The 24,991-nt window shown below is 36.7% G+C and overlaps 3 protein-coding genes across 3 annotated transcripts; all 3 read left to right on the forward strand.

The window, feature by feature from the left end:
* The first annotated feature begins 7,754 nt into the window (after positions 1 to 7,754).
* LOC107043973 lies at positions 7,755 to 9,172 on the forward strand. The gene is made up of 5 exons (XM_015265700.1): positions 7,755 to 8,007; positions 8,086 to 8,367; positions 8,436 to 8,531; positions 8,622 to 8,917; positions 8,990 to 9,172. Exons 1-5 carry the CDS (start codon positions 7,755 to 7,757, stop codon positions 9,170 to 9,172), a joined length of 1,110 nt encoding a protein of 369 aa, XP_015121186.1.
* Positions 9,173 to 9,266: 94 nt separating this feature from the next.
* LOC107043984 lies at positions 9,267 to 10,639 on the forward strand. The gene is made up of 5 exons (XM_015265714.1): positions 9,267 to 9,394; positions 9,463 to 9,558; positions 9,649 to 9,944; positions 10,017 to 10,194; positions 10,506 to 10,639. The coding sequence occupies exons 1-5, from the start codon at positions 9,379 to 9,381 to the stop codon at positions 10,637 to 10,639; spliced, it is 720 nt and encodes a 239-aa protein (XP_015121200.1). The 5' UTR covers positions 9,267 to 9,378.
* Positions 10,640 to 21,339: 10,700 nt separating this feature from the next.
* Positions 21,340 to 24,500, forward strand: LOC107043974 (venom acid phosphatase Acph-1; the record flags this gene model as incomplete). Its single annotated transcript, XM_015265701.1, has 5 exons — positions 21,340 to 21,369; positions 21,453 to 21,718; positions 21,791 to 22,210; positions 23,591 to 23,819; positions 23,893 to 24,500. Coding segments are annotated over 5 exons (1,077 nt in total), but the record flags the coding sequence as incomplete, so codon positions are not given.
* Between the last annotated feature and the right edge of the window lie 491 nt (positions 24,501 to 24,991).

Here is a 24,991-nt window from a genome sequence, read left to right on the forward strand (position 1 = left end):
CACAGTATTAATGATAATGAGTTTAATTAATGCTCATGAGGGGTGAGCAAACTTATTCTCATAATTCCAGAGTTTGCACAACTTTCAGAACCAAGAAAAAAAAATTACTTTCCTTAAAACAATGGAAAAATGACCTGGTGAGTTAACTGGGCAGTGACTTTACACAGTATTAATGATAATGAGTTTAATTAATGCTCATGCGGGGTGAACAAACTTGTTCTCATAATTACCGAGTTTGCACACCTATCAGAAAGAAAGAAAAAAAAATTACTTTCCTTAAAATATTGGAAAAATGACCTGGTGAGTTAAGCGGGGAATTACTCTGTAAAGTATTATTACTTTATTACTAATAATTGTAAGGGTTGGGCAAACTTGTTCTCGTCGTTACTGAGTTTGCACACCTTTCGGAACCAAGAAAAAGAAATTACCCTATTCGAAACAATGGAGAAATACTCTGATGAGTTCACTGGGAGGCCACTTTTCTAAGTATTATTGATAACGAGTTTAATTAATGTTTATGAGGGTTGAGCAAACTTGGTCTCATCATTCCTGAGTTTGCTCTCCTTTCAGAACCAAGAAAAAAAAACATTACCCTATTTTCCGTGTAGCTGTGCTAGCTTGATAAAAACCTGGCACAGCCTTAAAAAACAAAAAAAAAACAAAAATTCGAAATTTTCGTAATTAATTCGCGAAAAACTTCCGCTGCCAATTTTCGTCGACCAAATTCGAGTGTGATGCATCGGCTGTGCTAGCCTTGTGATACCTTGTGATACCTTGTCATTTCTACGTCCGGTTCCGTAAAATTTCTCAATCGTTGGAGAAAAATTACGGAACGACCCGTTGTCCCCACAGCGGTGAGTCATCAGACGGGTGGTTAATTTTTGCGGAACAAATCATAGAATTTACGTGGCGATTCGTACAATTTCAGTTCCGACTCACACTTTTTATTGAATTTTACTTCGCTCGCGGAAACGTAATTTTTACGTTTTCTTTCTGGTAATTCTTATTGAATTTTTCTCTCCGTCCACAAAAATTGCCACTTTATTTCATGACAGGTTTCAACAGTAGCACGCCGCCGTGAAGAAGCGTGCCGAAATTCGACAAGAAATTTAAAAATTCTGCAACTTTGCGGACAGACTCTTTAACTGGATCGGCACTTCAATTACTAAGATGAAACATTTCAGCGAGTTTTATGCTGGTTTAGCGGCGCTAGATTCCATGGAGCTAAATCTTCCTGGGCTTCTGGGATTTTTCTCAATGGACAATTATTAGACGCTGCACTTCTCGATTTTCAACTGCTGAACTACAATATGAAACTGAGATGTTTGAGTGGAGGTAACAATAGAAAAATTATCAATAGAGATTTTGCTCATTTTCTTCAATTTTCGTATTCGATCATTCATGTGAAATGATGGCGAAACTCGATGTTAAACTTTCCGAATTGTTTTTTTATAGTCAAAAAAGGATTGAAAAATAATAATTTTAAAACTCTCAGATGACCTTGAAATACGAAATGTAGGGAGTTATGAAGTCATTATCATCTACCGGCACAAATTTCAGATAGTTTAATTTATTGACTAATATTATTGCTTCCGAATGGAAGCTTTGTAATCGTTCAAATTTAAGTTTCCAATTTTTCGTGTTAGAGTAACTAAATATGGTCTTGACTTGTTAAAGAAAACAGTGATTCTCTCGACATATTTTTTTACGACAATGAAAACAATGTGCCTGGAGCTGTTAATTGAAAACAATATTTTTTTATATTCAAGTGATCAGTCGAAGGTGTTCATTGATAAATATGAAATTGTCTCGAAAACTAGAGAATTTACAGAAAAATGTTGCGAGAATTTTTTGTAAATGAGAAAATTCGTTATAAAAAAGTATGAAATTATCTGTTGTAATACCCCGGGACCCCGAGTAGAAATTTCGTCAGGCAGGCCTTTTGGCAGAAAAGGCCCTGCTCCGCTATCGATACGGTATACCTGATTACGGCATGCCAGATCAGGACCTGAAGGGGACCATTGCATGTTCACCTTACCAATAAATTTCAAATTTCAAGCAGGCATGCCTGATCATGCCCCAGTCAGGGCCTTTCGAGCGTAGCGTAATAGAGAAAAATTAAAGTTACATCAGGCATGTCTGATGAGGGGAATTCCGGAGTCTTTTTCAGCATGTTTTGATTGAACACGAGTGCTTGTTGAGTAGACCGGATACGGCCAACTCGATCCGGCCATGATCAGCACCAGATAAGGTATGCCGGGAATCCTTAACTTCGAAAATTCTATAAGTTCAGTACGGCGAACCTGATCTGGCAAATATCAGGTCTGGATAAGGCATGCCGTACGGGACTTGGAAAAATTTTGACCAAACAAAGAGTCGGGGTGGAAATGGTAAAGGGGGGTGGGTCGGAAGGGAGGGGGGATAATGATCAGGAAAATTATACTAATTGATATTATTCTTGATTTAGTTCAATACTACAATATTATTGGGAGTATTATTGATATACTCAAAACAAACGATCATTTTTAAGAATGATACGGTGGTCGAGTGGATAGGGTACAGAACTACTACACGGAGGGTCCCGAGTTCAAGTCCCGCTCTGGGTGATTTTTTTTCTTTTTTTTCTCGACCCACCTATTCTGGGACCACTATTTTTTTATTTATTTATTATTCATATTTGGCCCAATTTATTAATTCAGTTAGCAATTTATTAATTTGTAGCAAAGTCTATGCCAGGTAAGGGCGAAACCGGGTCGCCTGCCACAGCCCTTATCAGGTTTAAAAATCAGGTCCTGATAATGCTTTCCTTTACATTTCTTATCAGGCCCTGATGTGGTAACCGTAACAGAGCCGGATCTTTTCTAAGACACAGCGGACCAGGGCCTGGCCAGCCAAGTACTAAAATTTCTACTCGAGACCTTCAAAGTTATCGGATATTCTTCGAAAGTTTCGTTGCAAACAAATGATGGTGTCAAATTTTGCAGAAATATTTTTAGCCTGCAAAGCTTGACACTCGTTTCTTTGCAGGAAGCTTGACGGAAATATCCGATAAATTTTGAAGGTCGAGGGGAACTCGAAGAACAATTTCCTTAAGGGGAAACGGAACCCTTTGTCTATATCAACTTTTAGAATTGTTTTCTCATTAATATTAATATTTTTTGTTATTAGGCCGGAAAACCGCGATTTAACCCCAGGTAGGAATTGCCAAGCCTTGACAACCGGTTCAAGCTTGGAACAATCGAGACTTCCAAGCCTTGTCTTATATAGGCTGGCCCTCGCCTGTATCGATGGTCCTACCAGTCTATATCCAAGACTTGCATCTAACACCCTCGGATACCAGGCCTGGCCCAGCCTATGCTCAGGATTGGTATCCAAGCCTCGTGATTACTAGGCTTGGACCAGGCTATATCCAAGAGGGGTACTCAAGCCTTGATGATAACCCGAGTGATATGGCGTATCGAAGCCTGGTAACAAGTCTTAGACCAAGGAGCACCCAGGACTGGTATCCGAGCCTTGAAAATACTAGGCTTCGACCAGGCTGGATCCAAGACTGGTATCTAAGTCTTGAAAGTACTAGGCTTCGATCAGGCTGGATCCAAGACTGGTGTCCAAGCCTCGATGGAGACCAGATTTATATGGCACATTGAAGCCTGGTATCAAGTCTTGGACCAAGGAGCACCAAGGACTGGTATCCAAGCCTTGAAAGTATTAGGCTTTGACCGGGCTGGATCCAAGACTGGTACTCAAGCATCGGCAATGACCAGGCTCATATGCCACATCCAACCCTGCTGGTAAGTCTTGGTTCAAGCTGTCTTCATGACTGGATACCAAGCTGGATAATACCAAGCTTGGACCAGGCTCGATCGAAGACTGATACTGAGACTTCGAGATTGCGATCTTGTTCCAGTTCATATCCAATCGTTTTCAAGATCACTGCATTTAGACCAAGCGCAATTGAAGCCTAATTATGGCGTCAAAAGTGCGAAGTAGTCGTAAATCGACTGAAAGAGTGAGAAAACATCGTGTTTTGAAGAAATTTAAAGAGTCTTATGTGCCTAATAATAGTTTTGACAATTGTCATGATGAGGTGTTACATGAAGAATCATCATTTACATTGAATGAAGAAAATGAAAATGAGTGGTTGGATATCGATGAATATAACCTCAAAGATGACACGGACCAATTTCACTGGAATTTTGATGATGATCCTTCGTTCAATGATATTCATGTTGAAAGTGCCGCAGAAAACTCAGCTTTTTACGAAGAGGACCAAGGAAATTACATGAGCGAACAAGATACTGCAGAGGAGCCGATAGTGGCTCAAGAGCAGGCCGCAGTATCTCCTGAACGCCCTAATTTAAAGCAGAGGATACGGCAATGGGTTATCAATAATATAGGATCCATAAAATTGAAAGCTGTGACAGAAATATTACAAATATTCAGGAGCCTGTGCTTTACAGATCTGCCATCAACCGCTCACAAATTGCTGGGATTCAAACATAAAATAAAAACGAGGAATCTACTCACTCTCAAGGATGAGATTGGTAAATATGTTTATCTTGGCATTAGTAATGGCTTACAGAAACGAATTGTTTCAGATGTATACACAGAAGAGACAATTCGTGTTGTGGTACATGTGGATGGAATGAAAGTTTATCGCCATTCTAAGGATCAAATGTGGCCAATTGCCATGAAAATTCTCCACCCTCATTACGTGGCAACTCCATTTGTTGTTGGATTATTCTACGGAAAATCCAAACCGAAAAATGTTTCGGAATATTTGAAGGATTTTGTGGAAGAATCGACAAAATTGATTAATGAGGGCATTGAAAATGGTGGTAAAAAGTATAAATTTCAAATATCAGCTATAATCGCTGATAGTGCAGCTAGAGCGTTTTTAAAATGTATTAAAGGTGCGACTGCCTACTATGGGTGTGAAAGGTGTACGACTGAAGGTCAGACCAGGAATAGAAAACGAATTTATCCAAAAATGAATTGCACCTTACGAACAAAACACACATTTGAAACCCAAGCTCAGCCTGATCACCATCTGACCGATGCAAGAACGAAAGAGCCACTCGTGTCACCTCTACTAAGCATCCCTGGGTTCGATCCAGTTAAACAGGTCCCCATAGACATCATGCATTGTTTTTTTTTTAATGTGATGAAAATCCTTGGTGAAAAGTGGGTAAAAAGAGAGAAGAATACATATAAATTGACGCCAACTCAAGTGCGTATTTTCAAGGTATTAATGGATTCTGTGACGCCTTTTGTACCTGCAGAGTTCCAGCGAAAGACTTTCGATGCCGAAGACATTTCACAATGGAAGGCAACTCAGTATGCATTTTTACAACTGTATGTAGGTGGTGTAATACTCAAATGTGTCCTTGATGAAGAAAGATATCAACACTTCCTGTTACTGTACGTGTCGTGCCGTATTCTCTGCAATAATCTGTGGGTCGTGGATCATCCAAAATTTGCGAGAAAATTATTGACGAGTTTTTTTGAGATATTGCCACTTTATTATGGGGATGATTCGCAGACGATGACTTTCCACAACCTACTACACATACCTGATGACGCAGAGTATTTTAAAACTTCTCTATATGATTATTCAGCATTTTGGGGAGAGAATTATATTGGAAAGTTGAAAAATTATGCTAGCAGCACAGCCAAACCATTACCTCAAATTATAAATCGACTCAATGCTCTTGAAGCTTCTGAAGACGTGAGGATAAAGAAGCGTGAACAGATTCGAGATGCAAAAAGAATGAAAACTAATAAAGGTATCCTGGAAAATGAGGAGAATTTTGTCTCATTGGAGTCTATCACTTTTCACAACTTCATCTTACGTACTAATCGGCCTAATAATGTTGTACAATTAATCAATCGAGATCTATTTATGATTACGGGATTGTGGATGGAAGAAAAAGGCTCAAGTCATGTGGAGAATCCGAATAATTTCCTTATGGAGGGATTGAGAGTTGGCGAAACGAAGGATGTATTTTGTGCACCGTGTCCTTCACATCAAATTGGAGTGTTTCAAATCAAGAAGTGGTCTAATACCCGTGAACTGTTATCACTCAATGAGGTAAAATATAAATGCATGGAGTTGATAATTCAAGAGGAAGAATATGTAATTTCACTACTCCACAGGGATCCTGAGTAAATTCCATCTCTTGGAAATGCTGGAATGATTAAATTCACATGGTTATCGGAGAATTCGTGTAAATGACTGACATTCTTTGAAACTAAAAAATTTATATTTCTGAGAATTAAAATTTGAATGCCTTTGTAGATTTTACAACATTAATTCATCAACTATTGATCATTGAAATTGAACTGTTTAACAAATATACAGAGAGCACTAGAATACATTCAAATTGTTATAAATCGATTAGAATAGACTGGATGATTAATTTAAAAAGCTATCAATATTATCATTGAAACCACTTATTTTAACTATTTTTTGCCTCCTGACAGTTCAAATTTACAACTTCTTACAGGAGCTTCTCTAAAAATAGATCTCACACTCCTTTATAATAATTTACTCATTCATTCAATCAACTAACTACGACTTTTAAATACTCAGATAGTCTTTCAGGATCACTTGAATTTTTAAATAATAACAAAAAGAAGAATAAACAAGATGAACAACGAATTCATTATTGATTCCACATTCCACTTGAAAGAACCCAGTTTTTTGCATTTTTTTCAGTCTGTTTGGGTCTATAAACCAACAATCAATCTAAAAATATGTCACACTCCTTTATCATAATTTTTTCATTCATCCAATAAACTAATTGCGATTTTTAAATACTCAGATAGTCTATCAGAAGTACTTGAATTTTTAAATAACAACAATAAAAAGAATAAACAAGATGAACTATAAATTTTTCATTCATTCCACATTCCAATTGAAATTACACAGTTTTTTTTTGCATTTTTGAGGCTATAAACTAACAATCGGTGTAAAAATATATGTCATACTCCTTTCTAATAATTTTCTTATTCATTTAATCAACTAAATGCGATTTTTAAATGCTCAGCTAGTCTTTCAGGAGCACTTGAATTTTTAAAGAATAATAATAAAAAAATAAACAAGATGAACAACAAATTTATCATTGATTCCACATTCCAATTGAACCAAAGACCGTTTTCATGCACAAGTCACTGCAGTTGCAATGTGAACGACAGTTCAGGATACGAAAATAAGCGGACGGACCCGACCGATGCATGTATCAGTGGAGGGGACGGTGTCGTGACTTCATGAAAGTGAGGGGGGGGTAGGTAGCATATGTAGTCAGAGACGTACGGTACAAGGTGGACGATCTTGTTCTTTCGCTCTGCTCTAAGCCATCTACACTAAACAATAATCACCTTTCCGGTAATCGTGAATGGAGAAAAGAGTAAATTTGGTGGAAGTGAGAGACGGAATCAATTGTTCGCGTTGTGAGAAGACGCTTGTGGCGTTCATTTGGCAACACCATTAAATTTTTTAGACCGCCATTTTAATTGTTTTCGTGGTCCCACGAACAAGTGTACGTGTACAGTATATTCACCTACACGTAATTTACAGCGTTTCACGTGAGTTCATGTTTTCACTTACTGAACATATTTTTTTTTCATCCATCGGCAGTGAAATATTAGTTTTTCTCAATGAATGTGAAAAAAATGAGATCATCAAATTAACCTAAAAATCAGAGTGAACAACGTCCACTCAATTGAAATTATTCTTCCTCATATTCTAGACAATGAGTGATCAAGGCATAAATAATTATCCCTATCGTCTCGTCGAATTTGTGGGAGAACTCACTGACGATGGAAAGAAGGTCATTGAAGTCGTACTTGATGGGTGGATCCAGAAAAAAATTGACGTAACATTAAAGGATTTCTGCTACTATCCTCCTAAGAAAGATTGGATCAAAGTTGAAAAATGGCTCAAAGAAGAACGCCCCTTCAACGCTTCGTGGGAAATTTATGAGATTGAAATTTTGGGCAAAGCAGGTGAATTTTATTCTCATTAATTTAGATACTACTTTTTCCAAATTATTTTTGCTTCATGGAATAATCTTTTTTCCACAACAACAATCGAAAAAGCCCAGAAAAAACTCGAGAAACTCTATAAGACTCGCTCAGGCCTAGAAACTGATTCTGAGTTAGAGAGTGTCGACTCAGAACTCAGCATTACGAAGAAACGCGCTTCAAGTGTGCTGAAGACTTCTCATTCTCTCGAGAATATTGACGAAGAGCCAATTGTTCTTCCCCCAAAGCGATCTTGCAACACTGTTGATCCCCAGAGTGATGGAATTCTGGCTCCAATACCCAGTACCTCAAGAGATGCAAACTCGATGGGACCAGTGAAAGGTATTTTTTAATTGTGTTATTCAACCTTTCTTTTCGTAAAATATATCAGACTATTTTTCTTCTTCTAGTTACGAAAAATGCCTCAGATAGGGTACATCCTAGAGTTCAGTTCCAGGACCATCTACTAAAGATACGAGAAAAGAACGAAGACGATCCTGTTAAAAGTAAATGCTCGAAATTCAATAGTAGAAAAAGAACATAAAACGACAAATCAAAATTCATCAATTTTGCTCACAACTGTGTATTCTTTCCAGTGTTTTTTGCTGACTACTTGGATACATCTCTAGCCCTTTTGTCTTATGATTATAAATCGGAGTTACACAACCTCAGGAGATGCCATCAATTGGATATGACTAATCATACAAAAGAATTGAAGCAATCCATGAAAACTCCCACGTTGCCTCTTGGAGAGAAATTTGTTTTGGCACAAGATAAATTAGGGATGAAAATTCCAGTCGATACGCTAGAGGATTTTGAGAAATGGGAAAACATGTTGGATTTGAAAGATGCTGAGAATGTGGAGGAAGTCACTAAACGTCGAGCTGCCTTGGTAATTAGTTTGGATTATTAACGGATTAACCATCAGATTCAATTCTTTAATCATTCTTCATATATTTTCCAGATGGAGTTTATGGCTAATGAGACTTCGGAGTCAAATGACTTTGTGGCAGACACCAAAAAAATTCTCTTCCACTTCACCAAAAAGCCTGTACAACTCCTCTACAGTGGTGCTGGTCGTGCAACACGAGGAGTTGCGAAGAAGAATTTCAGCAANAGAAACTCTATAAGACTCGCTCAGGCCTAGAAACTGATTCTGAGTTAGAGAGTGTCGACTCAGAACTCAGCATTACGAAGAAACGCGCTTCAAGTGTGCTGAAGACTTCTCATTCTCTCGAGAATATTGACGAAGAGCCAATTGTTCTTCCCCCAAAGCGATCTTGCAACACTGTTGATCCCCAGAGTGATGGAATTCTGGCTCCAATACCCAGTACCTCAAGAGATGCAAACTCGATGGGACCAGTGAAAGGTATTTTTTAATTGTGTTATTCAACCTTTCTTTTCGTAAAATATATCAGACTATTTTTCTTCTTCTAGTTACGAAAAATGCCTCAGATAGGGTACATCCTAGAGTTCAGTTCCAGGACCATCTACTAAAGATACGAGAAAAGAACGAAGACGATCCTGTTAAAAGTAAATGCTCGAAATTCAATAGTAGAAAAAGAACATAAAACGACAAATCAAAATTCATCAATTTTGCTCACAACTGTGTATTCTTTCCAGTGTTTTTTGCTGACTACTTGGATACATCTCTAGCCCTTTTGTCTTATGATTATAAATCGGAGTTACACAACCTCAGGAGATGCCATCAATTGGATATGACTAATCATACAAAAGAATTGAAGCAATCCATGAAAACTCCCACGTTGCCTCTTGGAGAGAAATTTGTTTTGGCACAAGATAAATTAGGGATGAAAATTCCAGTCGATACGCTAGAGGATTTTGAGAAATGGGAAAACATGTTGGATTTGAAAGATGCTGAGAATGTGGAGGAAGTCACTAAACGTCGAGCTGCCTTGGTAATTAGTTTGGATTATTAACGGATTAACCATCAGATTCAATTCTTTAATCATTCTTCATATATTTTCCAGATGGAGTTTATGGCTAATGAGACTTCGGAGTCAAATGACTTTGTGGCAGACACCAAAAAAATTCTCTTCCACTTCACCAAAAAGCCTGTACAACTCCTCTACAGTGGTGCTGGTCGTGCAACACGAGGAGTTGCGAAGAAGAATTTCAGCAAAACGATGAGTTACGAGTGCATGAGAGGTTCGTTTATTAGATTTTGTCAATTTCCATTTCCTGCAAAATGTCCCTCGACCTTTTTTTCCTCAACACGCGGGTTTCAAAAATATTTACAGGATAAACTGTAAGTTCGTTGTCAAATTATCAATTGTGTCATCATCTCTGTAATGAGGGATGTTACGAGAGAACGTCAAAAGATCTTTTTTGTTGGAATTTCCATGAATTACAAAAAATGTTTTTGGAAATTTCCCTCTGAATCCATCGCTATTCAGAATACTCGCAGTAATTATAATTATAATCGTGACACATTATCGAATTGATTCTTTTCTGTGCAGACTTTCTCAAAGCCAAGTACAAGAAATCAGAGGAAGAAATGAAAATATTGACAACAACCAGTGACTGGTTATCAGCTGCATCTGATCGAGATGGAGGGGCTGCTGAGAGAAAAAGAGCTCGACACTCAGCTTAATATTCATTCAAGGGAGCATCTCCAGTATTCTTACCTCATCATATTATTTCATTATTTATAACTATTGTAACGAAATATTCTGTATTGTTCAAACGGAAAAAAATATATGTATTTTTTTATTGAATAATATGACTTTTTATTGTAAACGATAGATTACCAGGCTCGGTTTAATCTAAATTTCCAAGCTTGGCGGAACCAAATCATTAGGCTTGGACCAATCCAAAATGCCAGGCTTCAAACAATCGTATTTTCCAAGCTCGGTCCAAGCTACATTACCAGGCTTGGTCTAAGCTTAATTCCAAGGCTTGGATCAAGCCTCAGTCCTAGCTTGGACCAATGTTCCATTTCAGGATTGATATAGGCTTGGATACCAAGCCTCGGACAGGCTTGTCTAGTCCTGGTCCAAGACTTGACCAGGCCTGGGCCAGTTGTTAATCCTCACCTGGGAACCGAGCGAAGGGAGAAAATCGCGGTTTATCGGGCCTAGTGATGAAAAAGTAATAATTGTAGGAGAAAACACAATTCTAAAAATTCATACAGACCAGGGGTTCCGTTTCCGCTTAATTCTGATTTTGGTCAAACAGAGTGCAGTGTTCGGCGTTATATGATACCTCATAAAAATGTGGGAAAAATCTATAAAAAAAAAAGGGAAAACAATTGAAAGGCTACTGTGGAATTATTAGTTCGATGCTGAAAGCAAAAAAGGGTGAACAACTTGTCAAGAACCGAATATGGAAAAGCCCAATATAGGGATCAAATATTGAATCACCCCTCCGCGAATGACATGTAACTCTCGATAATCCATTATCACGCTAGATCCAGCATTACATAACGCAAAATATAGTGACCACAAGATAGTAACTGATTAATCAACTCATTGTTACTTGTTTCAGGAATGATTTTGAAGAAATTTATGAATAATATGTTAGTTGTTGTTGAGAACAATGGAGAATCAGAATTTAAAATGGAATTGCTAGCTGGCCACGATATGAATATCTTCTCGGTGTTAGAATTTCTGCGTGTTGGTAAAAGTCATCTTCCATAATATTCAAGTGCCATTTTCGTTGAATTTTTTACGGATAATGATAGATATTTTGTCTGCGTGAGTTTTAATCCTGTATTGGTCAATATACGAATTTCATTGATAAATATATTTTTCACAAACTGATCATTATAGATTCATTATTACTTAGGGATCCCATCGACTAGAATCCCTATAAAAATACCCGACTGTAGTAAACTATGTCCTCTAGAAAAATTTGTGGAATTGTACAGTGATGAGCTGCCTACTCCGGAAAACCTATGTTGATAGTGGTGGCTTTTACTCAAAAATATTCTGTATTCTGTCTGTATTTTTATCATGTATCAAATTTTTTCAAAGCCTAATAAACAAGGAAAACTGTTCTTCCGATCATTCTTATATTACTATAAAACAAAAAAAGGTAGCCGACTGTAATGGTTGGGTGAGTTAGGTGTTGCTTCGGCGGACTTCCGTGTGCCGCTGCGTTTAACGCGGTTAGTAATTGAATGGGTGACCGCTATAGGAACACCCTCGCCCAAAAATTTCGGAAGGTAGGCACGGTGTAGTGTCACACTGACAAGAGGGGCACATTAGGGCTCTGCACAATCGGCCGACTGTACGTCTGGGGTTTTCCATGATTTCCCGTGCAATCCTTGCCCGAATGGGGTACAGTTAAGAGTAAGATCGCCCATGGTAACGCAGATAAAAAATCAGAAGAGAGAAGTGGGAGACAAGACAGACGAATGGGGAGCCTATAAAACCGTAATGGTAGTAGGAAAGAAATATGAATTTTAAAAAAATAATAATGATTCCAATAGTGTTCTCCACTTAATTACAGTTCAGTAGCGAAGTGGTAACACGGTACAAATCAATTTTGACCATTGACCAGTTTTCACTGTATATCTCGGGATCTAAGGGAAATGGCAAAATTTTTATTATAACGTTTTTTATAGAGCCGATTGAGAGCTATTGCAAAAAATTTCTCCCTTGAATTCGGAAATATTCTTCAAAAACTCAACTGGGAGATAACTCGACTTGAAACGTTTTACCACTTCGCTACTGAGTTGATTTTTCATCTTCAAAATTTGGCGAAAATTGTGCGAAAAAAAGATTACGGTACACTTTTTCGATTTTTGGAATTTAGTATAATTATCTGACACGTTGCTTAATTTCGAAATTGTTTATCGATAAAGTGTCTAATGATGTTTTTGTCGCTCATATTTTGAAAAATTCCAGGGAAAAAAAGTTCTTTGTAGAGAATATTGAGTATTGGACTCCGAGGGGTTGATGACTTCTCATTCTGGTGGCTCTGTACATCCCCGAATAGGATGATTTTGTGTGATTTCTTGAATGATTTCTGCGATTTCTCGATCAGAATTCAGAATCACGATTTCCATTGATTTTTAATAGATTCCGAAAATTTCTTCACTTTAAGAAATGGCTCGAGAAATCATGATTTCTGGCAGGGTGGAGAATCTATCAATAAAGTCAGTTTCTTAGATGATGGGTGAAATCCATCACGCACAGCTCAACTAGAGCTGTTTTCCGAATTATAGATGAATTTCGTAGTAGTGGTTTTATTTGCAGCCGAACGAGTATCCAATTATCCCATATTTTATGCTCAAATACCCGTTGTCCAACGAAAATAGCCACACAGAGAGAAATTTTCTAGAAAAATTCTAGTACAAGTACTGGAAAAAATCAAAATCCACCGGCTGTGAAAAATTCTAGTACTATTAAGATAAAATTTCTTGGTATTTCTGGTAAAATTTCTGGGGATTTCTGTGAAATTTTCACCGAAATGGGGGAAAAATTCACGTTTTCTCCAATACAATTTTTCTCCGTGCAGAACAAATAAAAGAATCAATTTCGCGATGTTCTACTATTCAACAGCTGCAAATGTAAGGTCTCGGCCTTAGTGCTGTCGCCTACATCAAGTTTCTTATGTCGCCGTCTCCATTGGAAACTGTCGTGGGTATATAATTTCTGTTCTGTTTTTCATCTGCTTGGTTTTAAGGAGTAAACATTAGGATTTTTGCGCCCAATGCTGTCAGGAGCACCAATAAATCAATGACTTCTCCAATTGGTACCTCCAGAGCAGTAGTAACTATGAGAGTATTTGCATCTCCGTAGGCTTATTTGATGACGAAGTTTGCCAGACGAAGTTTATCGCTCAACATTTTTATGAGCCTATCCTTGTTGCTGTCATTAGAGAGGAATTGATCCTGAGAGACAGTTGCACTCATTGTTGGGTCAAAGATGATGTCGACAGAGGTGTTTTTCTGTTGTCTTCTTGATCTCTCAACATGCTTTGTGCTGTTAGCAGATGCATCTGCAAGATATCCATCGAATACGATGATACTGTGAGGTTTAAAGCAGGAGCATTCAGAATTGTTATGTCGCGTCGATTTTTAACATTCATCGCATTACACAACGTTGAAATCGCGGCGTAATAGGCGTATAAGGGGGGTTCCGCGATGAAGCAGCCAAATGGTGGCCTTGGCGTGAAAAATTATAGCCATTATTTGTAGACAACTTCATAACGAAGAGAATGAAAAAAAATTGATAGCTACACAGCAAGAAAAATTAAATAAAAATTATCAGAAAAAAAACGTAAAAATTACGTTTCGAAACATAATCCAGGAGCAAAGTAAAATTCAATAGAAAGTGTGAGTCGGAACTGAAATTGTACCAATCGCCACGTAAATTCTACGATTTGTTCCGTAAAAAATAACCCGTCTGATGACTCATCGCTGTTGGAACAAGCCGTTCCGTAATTTTTCCCCAACGATTGAGAAATTTTACTCACCAGCCTCATAAAAATTGTTGAACGTTAAAGAATTTTTTTTCTTGGAGGAATAATAAGTCGGAAAGTTTCTGTAAGATTTTACTTCTTTGGGAAAAATTACGTGACAATTTCATACTTTGTTCGGTGATGAACCTGAGAATTCACTGAAGGTTTCAGATTTCTTCTCTTCCATTCCTATAAAAATTGCCGGAAACCGATTCCCCATTGCGGATTATGTGAATTGTTCCGTAATTTTTACTGAATATTTCTCTCCGTGCATTGTCGTTCGCGACATAATTGCAAAAAACCACTAAAAACGTATAATAAGGGCTTTTAATTAGTTTAAACAAATGGAGCCGTGGATATTTTTGCATAACTTTTTAAGGATTTCATGTTCACTGACATCTGAAGCGAATACAACAAAAAAAATTATTGTCCCGTTCAGCTCCTCTACAAAATCTCTGACGCCAGAACTATCATCGCCGCCATCAGAAACGAATAGTCTTCGATCTGAATGGTGGGAGACGTCGAGTCGGAGCTAAATTGGAGAGAGTGGGGATACCCAGCATCGACCACTCTTTTGTGGCGAGGACTATATAAAGCCATGAGATAGTCCATTTTGTAATACCAATGTGTGAAGTCGCAGAAAATTCTTGGTATATTTTTTCGGACTGTTTTCCAACAAACATCTTGAGAAAATTGTTTGAACTTTTCTGTACTGAAATGATGTCAATAATTCTATATCCTTCGCTTATTCTCCTTCTATGGACATTTGAAGTGACTAGTGAATTAGAATACAAGTTTGTGAATGTGGTAAGTGGCATTAATTGTTTCTAAATCAAAATATTCACTCATGCTCATTCGTGTTGCGCACTCAGAATTTTCCTGCAAAACTTGACAACTTCATTTCTTTATAGGTTTTGTTATAAAAAAATATCTGATAATTTTGAAGGTCTCAAGGTATTACAACTAACGAAACCTCACAATAGATTACGTTTTATGGGAGATAAAATCCTATTCATTCTCCCTGGCAAATAGTTTCTATGCAATATTTTGCCTCCCTAATTCCAACTCCTTCCAACATATCAAGTGCCAAAACAAGCACGTTCGTCATTAATTAATCGTTGGAATTACGTAAATCCAATTTGGAATATGAGGAGCGTAATTTCAACTTGAAATGAAAACAAAGCAAGTGGGAGTTGCCTGTTTAATGAAAAATCAAACATTGATGTTCGCCGTAGTTATAATTATTTCCTTTATCGAAAATTTAAAAAAATAACACCACCATTTATTGGAAAGGAACACTCGTAAAGACCAGTCGTTAAAAACCTCAAGAGAGCTCCGAAAGGCCAGGAAACGCGAAGAAATCATCAAATTCCCCGATTCGATCTTGGGGGTCATTACAAATACTTCCTCCCTTTGAGTCGGGAAGTTGAAAAAAGTAGATTATATACGGAAAAGGCAAACAGGACAATCATAAGAGTCGAATAGGACAAGCAAGTAGAATAATCACATAGAGGCCAAAGAAAAATTTTCCAAGTAAAATTTTCGTGTGTACGTGATCGTTGCGCAATCAGCGATTTTGCGATAATCTTATGAAAAGTGAGAATTCTACAAATTATGCATAATTATTCTCGCAGAATGGCTTGGAAAAGTGAAACTGGCCAAGATTGGGCCAGTACTCGGAGACGAACTATTGAATGTTGCGTGCCGATCCTTAACCCTGCGCGTAGAAAATTATTTGATGAATTTCAACAACTAGTTGTTGACTGTCAAACAAACTAGTTGGTGAATTTCAACAACTATTTGGTGACTTTGAATAAACTAGTTATGGAAATTCACCAACTAGTTTATTAAAATTCACCAACTAGTAAGTCATTTATTTCAACAATTAGTTGGTGAAAATCACCAAATAATTTTCTCCATGTAGTTTGGGTACTACAGGATAACTTGCGACTCTGGTCACCTCCGCGGGGATTCCCCGCTGTGTTATTTAGGGTCGAGCGTTGCCGAATTCACTCGACACTGCCCTGTCGCATGTAGCGAGTTTCCGGCAACGTTGCACAACGAACAATTTCATTTAACACGGGAAAAAATTATTCGTCTGTTTGAAATAATTTGTTTTCTTGAGAAATTGATTTCAAGATGAATGATTTATAAACTATCAATTGGATATCACAAAGGTATATCGAGACTGACAGGAAAAAAGGCATAACGAAACGGCAGCAATAACCCGGCCGGGGTATCGCTAGTGTAACAAAGAGTTGATACGACGCTGCTACCTCCAAAATTCGGATATTTAAACTCCGCATTTAATCAAGAATGATAAAACGTTTATCCTAATTCGAGTTGCGTGACAAAAAAAGCAAACGAAGTATGTAATTGGAGATATAAGAAAATGAATAATGAAATTGAAAAAGATTTCAATAATTGAATTTTTATTTTTATCTTCAGTGCTCCATCCCAATTGCGTCGAAGCAATGAATAAAGAAATGCAAATAGAATTGTATTGAATTACTAGGAAACGAAAATATGAAAAATTCAAAAGTTTTATTGAAATAACTAAAAAACCACTGACGAGACTTCGCTCAAAATCCAATTACACTCAAGATACATGATGACGCAGCGATTACACGAAATCGATTCAAATTCCATCGTTATTTCAGATGAAATCGTCGAATTTCAGTAAAAGTAACGTTGTTTGACATTTTCTCATATGTTTTATGCAGATAACTGGAAAACCGCTGAGGCAATCATTTCCATAATCTAATCAGTTCTACGTTACATCAAGACGCATCGATCAAAAAAAAAAAGAAGTTGAATCGGTTCGTTCGTTCCGGAGAAATCGTTGGACAAAATTTCACTCACATACGGTGCGACGCACGCACATACACACACACACACATACATTTCTTCAGAAACGTTTCAGGATGACTCTAGAGGTCACGAAATGTGGACAAATCATCGAAATTCAACATTTCATTTTCGGGGTCATTACAATAACTTCTTCCCTTCGGGTCGGGAAGTTAATAATGGTCTACGATTACAGAGAGGGTTTATGTTAATTGAATAAACTTCGCTTGAATCGAACAAATGGGCTCAGTCGGATAGCTGGTAATGAGGTTTTTATTCGCGTTTCTATTCACATCAAACAGATAGTTCCTTCATCAGCATAGAGACGACATCAATTGCGAATGAAATCCTTTTCTCAACGGTAGAATGAATGGATTCATTAACATGTAATAATTCTCTATTTGAATCAGCGGAAACTTTCATTTGATTTTGACGGAAAATTCATTAGGAATGGTTGAATGATTGTTCTCCTATAATTTAAAAAAGGACATTATGATAAATATATGGATTCATCAATTCTCAACAATAATATTGTTGAAATGAATAGGAAAATTTGATTAAAAGAGCTCTGTTTGATGTCAATGCGTGATTTTTGAACATTGAATGTATTTTCTGAGTCCTGCACTTTATTATTTGGTCCCACTTTTTGACAGTTTATTTAGAGAAACAAATTGGCACCCTTAAAGTGAATTTAAATTTTGCCCATCGTAATCGTAAGATTCTATTTGTACTTTCAGCTACTAGGCTTGAGCGTTCAGCTATTGAGATATTCACCTGAAATCTCCGAATATCTCAAACCTCTATTCTAAAATTCATTTTTTAATCTTCGTTTGGGGATTATTTTGCCCAAATAAAGGTAAATTCACACTTGAAAGAGGTTAAATTAACGCCATAGAAAAGGGTTAATTAACTGGGGTTAATTAATGGGGTTAATTAATATGGGTTAAACCCCACAGTGAGTGTCAGTTAGGCCCGTTTGAGTTTCACTTTATCTACACTGAGAACAAAAATTACTTCTGCCAAGTGAATTTACTGTCACAAGTAAATGTATTGTGACGTATTCCGCACCTCTGCGGAACAATACGAAGATATGCAGCCCTCGGCGACCAAAACAACAAATTAAGTAGTTGGGCGCCAGCACGTGTGAAACGTGCAAAAATCACAAACTCAAAAAATCAACAAAGTCCGCGACGAAAAGGGCGACTGCTGACAGCTCCGCATTAACCGCGGTGGCGGCTGGGTTCCACAAAATGTCATCCTATAACATTCTAAAATGAGTGGGTTTTTAACCTATTCTACATGAATCACAAAAATCCGAAATCATGGGGAATAAATAGCTTTTATTCAAACCCCCTTTCTTATTCCTCAAATATTTCTCTCAAAAACTCGAAAATATATATTACAATAAATTACAAATCACAAAGCTAAAGACTCGATACATCACAATTTTTCCCTAACCGTAATCTGTCAATAATAAAATACTAAGCAAGTTAAAATGATAGTCAGAATAAGTCAAGATAAATTGAAGTCAAAATGAAAATGTCAAAAGGTAAAATAACTAGTACAGTACTGAATCAGTCAATAATTACAAAAATAATATTATTTCGAGAGATGAACGCCTCGATAAAAGACGGAATGAATAAGAAATCTAAATTTCGGTTGACGAGAACTAGGATTGCCTCGAGAGACAATAACTCATGACCCCATACAAGGTCACACGACAATGAAAACTCGAGCGTCGACACCGACGCTTCAATCCCAATTCCGTTTCCCAAAAGAAATAACCCCGATGTCGAATAAAATGAAATAATTAACTCAATGTTTTCGACATCAAGAAATATCAAAAGGATTTTGGAATGTCAAAATAGCAGCTAGCTGTCAAGAGATCCACATCCGACCGTTGACAATTAGCTAGATGAAACGAGAGTTATACAATTCAGAAAACAGAAAATGTCACTGAATTTAATTGTGGATTTAAAAACAAATTATCTAATGCCTCGAAAATCCAAAAGTAGGCAAAATCGAAATGACTGAAATCGAGAAACTAAAACAATTCCGCCGAACAACGGGCAAGAAATTGAAAGGAGAATTGAACTGATTAAAATGGCGTCAAAACCGCCATACGCCAAGCGTCTTATCAAAGGATACAAAATTAATTCTTAATAAACACAAATTAACTTGGAAACTGTTCAGCTCTCCGCTCACTGTAGTCTGGAACCCAAAATATATGTCCGCTTCAGATGAACGGGTGTCGAAAATTCTCCTTGCAAGAGTCCCTTCAAGTCCAGAGCAGGCCTCGATATCGTCAGAATTTTCCGGTGACACACAACACCAGAAAAACAGAGTTAGTCTCACAACGTCCAAACGAAAAGTCACGAGCCATGCGACAATAACCCATGCGTTCGCTAATTCTCCAACCGGCAATGATTCCATTGGTCAATCATGACATCTCCTTCAACAACATCAATTTGATTGGTCGGCGATGACAACACCTTCTGACCATTCACTGATTGGTTCACCCAACCAATTCAGAACTCACGAGTCCAAAACATACTCGTATCATTTTTCCCAGCGACACAAATATACTGTGTTCGCCATAAATTCAACAATAAATTTTCAAATGATTTATCATAAAGAATTGATGTTTCACTGGATATCTAACGTCAGTCCAGTGTTTTCCCACCAAAACATAAGATAGTCGTCTGGGACACCACTAGCTACAACTAGGGTCCCTATACCAGTTACCGCTGCTCGGTCCATCACCATACTGCCTCCAACGCGGGAATCATTCGATCCATTCGAATGTGACGTGACTCGAAACCCTGCATGCAACTTGACTTCAGGACTCTCTCTCTCTTCAAGGCTCAAATATTCTGTCCGACCCCGTGTAGATTTCATCCAGGCTCCAAATCCCTCGACGTCATCCGATGAGAAGTAGAATATTAGCTCGATACAATCAAAAATAAAATATTCAACAGAAATTCAATAATAAATAAATTTTTTACTCTCGCTTTGCTGGTAATGTGACTTCTCATCTGGACGTTTCAAATTTTCACCGTTGAACGGTCGAAATAAAAAATAACACGTTACAATATATAAATATTTGCAATTTGCATTTGAAGTGTATGGATTTTCTTGTAGTTAGTAAATTTACTTGGCACAAGTATTTTTTTTTCTTAGTGCATAGGGGGGATTAATTTAACCTTTAGAATTTGGGGTTACATTAACCTTAAAATTCTAATCCGAAAAATTTTGATCCGATTTGAATTTTTTTTTGAAAATGTTCGTGAGATTCCAAAGAAGAAAGTTAAGCTTCCGTTTTACGATCCATTATATAGATCATGAAAAAATCGAAAAAAAAACGAAAAAAAACTATTCAAAATAAAGACTTTTCAGGCATAATGCAAAGACAATCAGAAAAGAAAACCCTTTTTTTTAGTTTTTTCGTTTTTTTTCGATTTTTTCATGATCGATATAATGGATCGTAAAACGGAAGCTTAACTTTGTTCTTTGGAGTCTCACGAACATTTTGAAAAAAAAAATCAAATCGGATCAAAATTGGGGAACGAGGAATGTTTTAAAGGCAGAAACATGAAAAACGACGTTTTCCGTGGAAGTACGGGGCAAAAGCGATTGGGTCCGGGATTTTTCCCACTGTTTAACATATCTCATCATATAACTAAAGTCGCTCAATAAGTCCCTAGATCCACCGAAGACTTTTAAATTTTTCCGGGGTTCTCCCTTAACGTTTTTTGTATGTTGGGATATGTTGATTTATCCTTCCCGTTTGAACCTTATCAATTATCAGCGTCCGAAGTTTATGCGCGGCTTCTTAACTATCAGCACCATTCGTTAAGAGTTGACGAATAGAATTGATACTAAAGAAGCCTCGTTAGTACTAACTAAATCGTTTCACATTTTCTAGCAGTGCATATTGATGAGACATTTTGATTTCAGATTTTTCGGCATGGAGATCGAACTCCGACGAATAAACCTCGCGAAGCATTCCCAACCAGCCCATATGCAAGATCGAATTTTTATCCTCATGGTCATGGACAGTTAACAAATGTAACTTGGACAACTTGCCCCCTTTTATTAAATATATCATATCTTTACATATTTATTGTTTTCTTTTTGCACCTTTTCTTCAGAAAGGAAAGCAACGGGTTTATGAACTAGGTATCTACATTCGTGAACAGTATGGTCAATTTCTGGGGAATATATACTATCCAAAGGTCGTATTTGCGCGCAGTACTTATTATGACAGAACGAAAATGTCTCTTCAATTAGTGATGGCGGGTATCTTTCCCCCTGCTCTCGAACAAAAGTGGAATTTAGAACTAAATTGGCAGCCCGTTGTGGTGAATTATGTACCACCTGGTAACGATTCCCTCATGCTCTTCTACAGGTTCTCGAAGTGAGACAGTATTATATTCTCCAACAGCTAATACATATTTGTCAGGAAAATTGACAATTTATTTCATGGCAGGTTTAAAGAGGAGTACGACACCGTGAAGAGGCTCCCCGGAGTTCGAAAAGAAATTGAAAAATTCAGTGACTTTGGGAAAAATCTTTCCGAATGGACCGGTGCTTCAATCACTGATATTGAACATTTCAACTTTATTTATCATAGTTTAGCGTCGCTACATTCTATGGAGCTTGATCTTCCTACCTGGACTTCTGGAATTTTTCCCCATGGTGCATTATTAAATGCTACCGTTCTAGATTATCGATTGCTGAATTACAACAGGAAACTGAGATGTTTGAGCGGTGGTGACTATAGAAAAATTATGAATACAGATTATGTTCACTTTTTTCAATATTTACATTCGATAATTCATGTCAAATCATTTCGAAACTCAAAGTTGAACTTTCCACATGATTTTTTGTATGATCATAAGGAAGATTGAAAAATAATAATTTGAAAACGCTCAAATGACCTTGAAATACGAAGTATACACTGATAGAAAAAATTATGTTTCGTGAGATGTTTCTTTCTTGGAACAAGTATTGTGTACTTGAATCAATTTCAAAGAAAGAAGATCTTACGGTGAATATCAATTATTGCTTTTTCAGATACATTTACTTGAATTAAATAAAACAGTCCTTGGCGTCAAATCACATGTATTCACCACAAAAATGGGAAATTTTTTTAACCTAATATAATCTCCACTCCAGAAATTTTCCACTTTCATGAATTGATCAAAAATTGATATCTAGGAAATGATTACATTGACGAATGAATTGAACGTTATTTTCTCGAATGAAGCCGATGTTTAAATTGATATTCTCATACATTACATTGAACCAAAATTTGTGATATCCAAGTTTGTGTTGAATTGCCGTAATCTGTGATTCTATTATTGTAAACTAATGCGATTTTTTTAGTCCAGAAATATAAACTTCGTTCAACTCAATGACATCTTACTACAATCTCAAAGCTTTTTGCGCGTAACAATATTCATCCTGATTCGACATACAAAATGCTCACTTCAATTATAATTTACTTGGACCAATGTATAATCATGTTGATTGAGATAACAGCGTATTTAGTCATGAAAATAATTTTAATTTTTGAGTAAACCAACGAATTTCTGGAGTTAGCAAACTTTTGACTAAAAAGAAATCAAATACTCTCATTATTGTGTCACATAAAAGGAACTTTAATTCTAGAGAAGTTCGATTTCTCCCAATCAAATGTATCTCAAGAAGAGATAGCTGGTATTCACTATGAAATCATGTTAATTTTAAAATTAGCAAGCAAATGATAGTTGATTCAAATTAAATTCTCTCGATAAAAATAATTTTTTCTGTCAGTGTAGGAAGTTGTGAGGTCATTGCCCAGGAACACACGTGCATATATTTAGAATAGTTTAATTTATTCATCAATATTATTTATAATTTCATTTATTGAATGAATGAAACAATGTAATTGAACAATTCCCCATGTGTTGAGCTCCTGGCAGAGCGAACTATTTCATTAATGTCCTCATAAAAATAACGTCTATGAAATAGCTCCATTCGTTGAGAGTTGAATTTCGTGAAGCGAATATAAAGAGTTGAATGTTGAGAGCAAAAAGTCGTGAACCACTTATCGAGAACCGAATATGGAAAAGCCAACCATAGCGGTCAAATGTTGAATCGCTCTTCCGCACGTGACTCATGATATTCAACTCTTGAGATTTGAGTATTTCAAAATATCCCGAATTTTATCCATTGATTATCCCGTCAGATCCAGCATTACGTAACACAAAACGTAACGACCACTACATAAGAACTGATTAATCCACTTGCTCTTGCTCATTTCAGGAGTGATTTTGAAGAAATTTATAGATAATATGTTAGCTGTTGCTAAAAAAGATGGAGACTCGGAATTCAAAATGGAATTACTAGGTGGCCACGACTTAAATATCGTTTCGATGTTAAAAATTCTCGATGTCTATCAAGCTCATGTGCCAGAATATTCCAGCGCCATTTTTGTAGAATTACTGGCGGATAACGATAGATATTTTGTCAACGTGAGTTTACATCCTCTGTTGGTCAATATACTAATTTCATCGATAAATGTTTTTCACCAACTGATCATTTTAGATTCATTATTACTTGGGGATGCCACCGATCAGAACATCGATAGAAATACCCGGTTGTGGAGAACTATGGCCTCTGGGAACGTTCGTGAAATTGTTCAATGATTCGCTGCCTACGGCGGAAAACATATGTTGAAAGTGATAGTCACATTTCTATTCAAACGTTTTATTTTTTATTAATTGATTATTCGGCCATAATGCGATAATTAATACGATAATACATAATACGATAATTGGTTGAATTGCCTCAAGAAGGTTAGGCGGAGTTTATTAGAGTGACTTGATCCACAATACAGCGGACTATCATTATTGCCGTAGGGTTAGGTTAGGTTTGGTTGGCGCATACGTGGGTTCGAAAAAGTGACTCTCATGTAACTTATATAGAACTTATAATAGTATTACCATATCATATCGTTGAGTGGCGTAGTCGGTAGCGTGGTTGAGTTAGTAACCCAGGCACATGATACCGAGGACTGAATTCGAATCAGAGATAGTCACCTCCATTAATTATAATTACTGTTAAATTAGTAAGTAGTCAGTTATACTGTTAAAATAACTTGACTGAATTTCCAGAAAAAACACCTGAAATCCAATTTAAGGGGAAAAAATCAATGGAATTTCAAGTTTTCTTGAGAATTCAACTGAAGTCTAATTTTTTTCACGGCATGAAAAAAGAAATTCCGGAATTTACATGAATATTCAATTGAAAATGAATATTCATTGCCAAATTTCCTTCATTTTTCAGGGAGTTCCTTCAAAATTTTTGGTATGCCAGAAATTTTTGAAGGAATTCCCTGAAAATTCTGGGGAATCTGAAATTAAAAATGAAATTTTTATGAATTTTCCTGATTTTTCTTCAATTTTGTCGAAATAGTTAAATTTCAATTTACAATTCCCACGGATGTCAAAATTCCACAAAATTCTTTAAAACTTCAGTGGAAATATTACTTATCAGAAATTTCCAAGCCTCTAACTAGAAATTTCTGTGATTATTTTTCCAACCCAAATATCGGGCAATATAATTGGCCCATTCGACATCACATGGTACAAGCTACAGGGTTTTCAACTGATAATTCTTTGATAATTTTCTCTGGTAGTTGCTA

Source organism: Diachasma alloeum, unplaced genomic scaffold, assembly GCF_001412515.2.
Source record: "Diachasma alloeum isolate Michigan unplaced genomic scaffold, Dall2.0 Dall_scaffold_00651, whole genome shotgun sequence".
NCBI lineage: Eukaryota > Metazoa > Arthropoda > Insecta > Hymenoptera > Braconidae > Diachasma > Diachasma alloeum.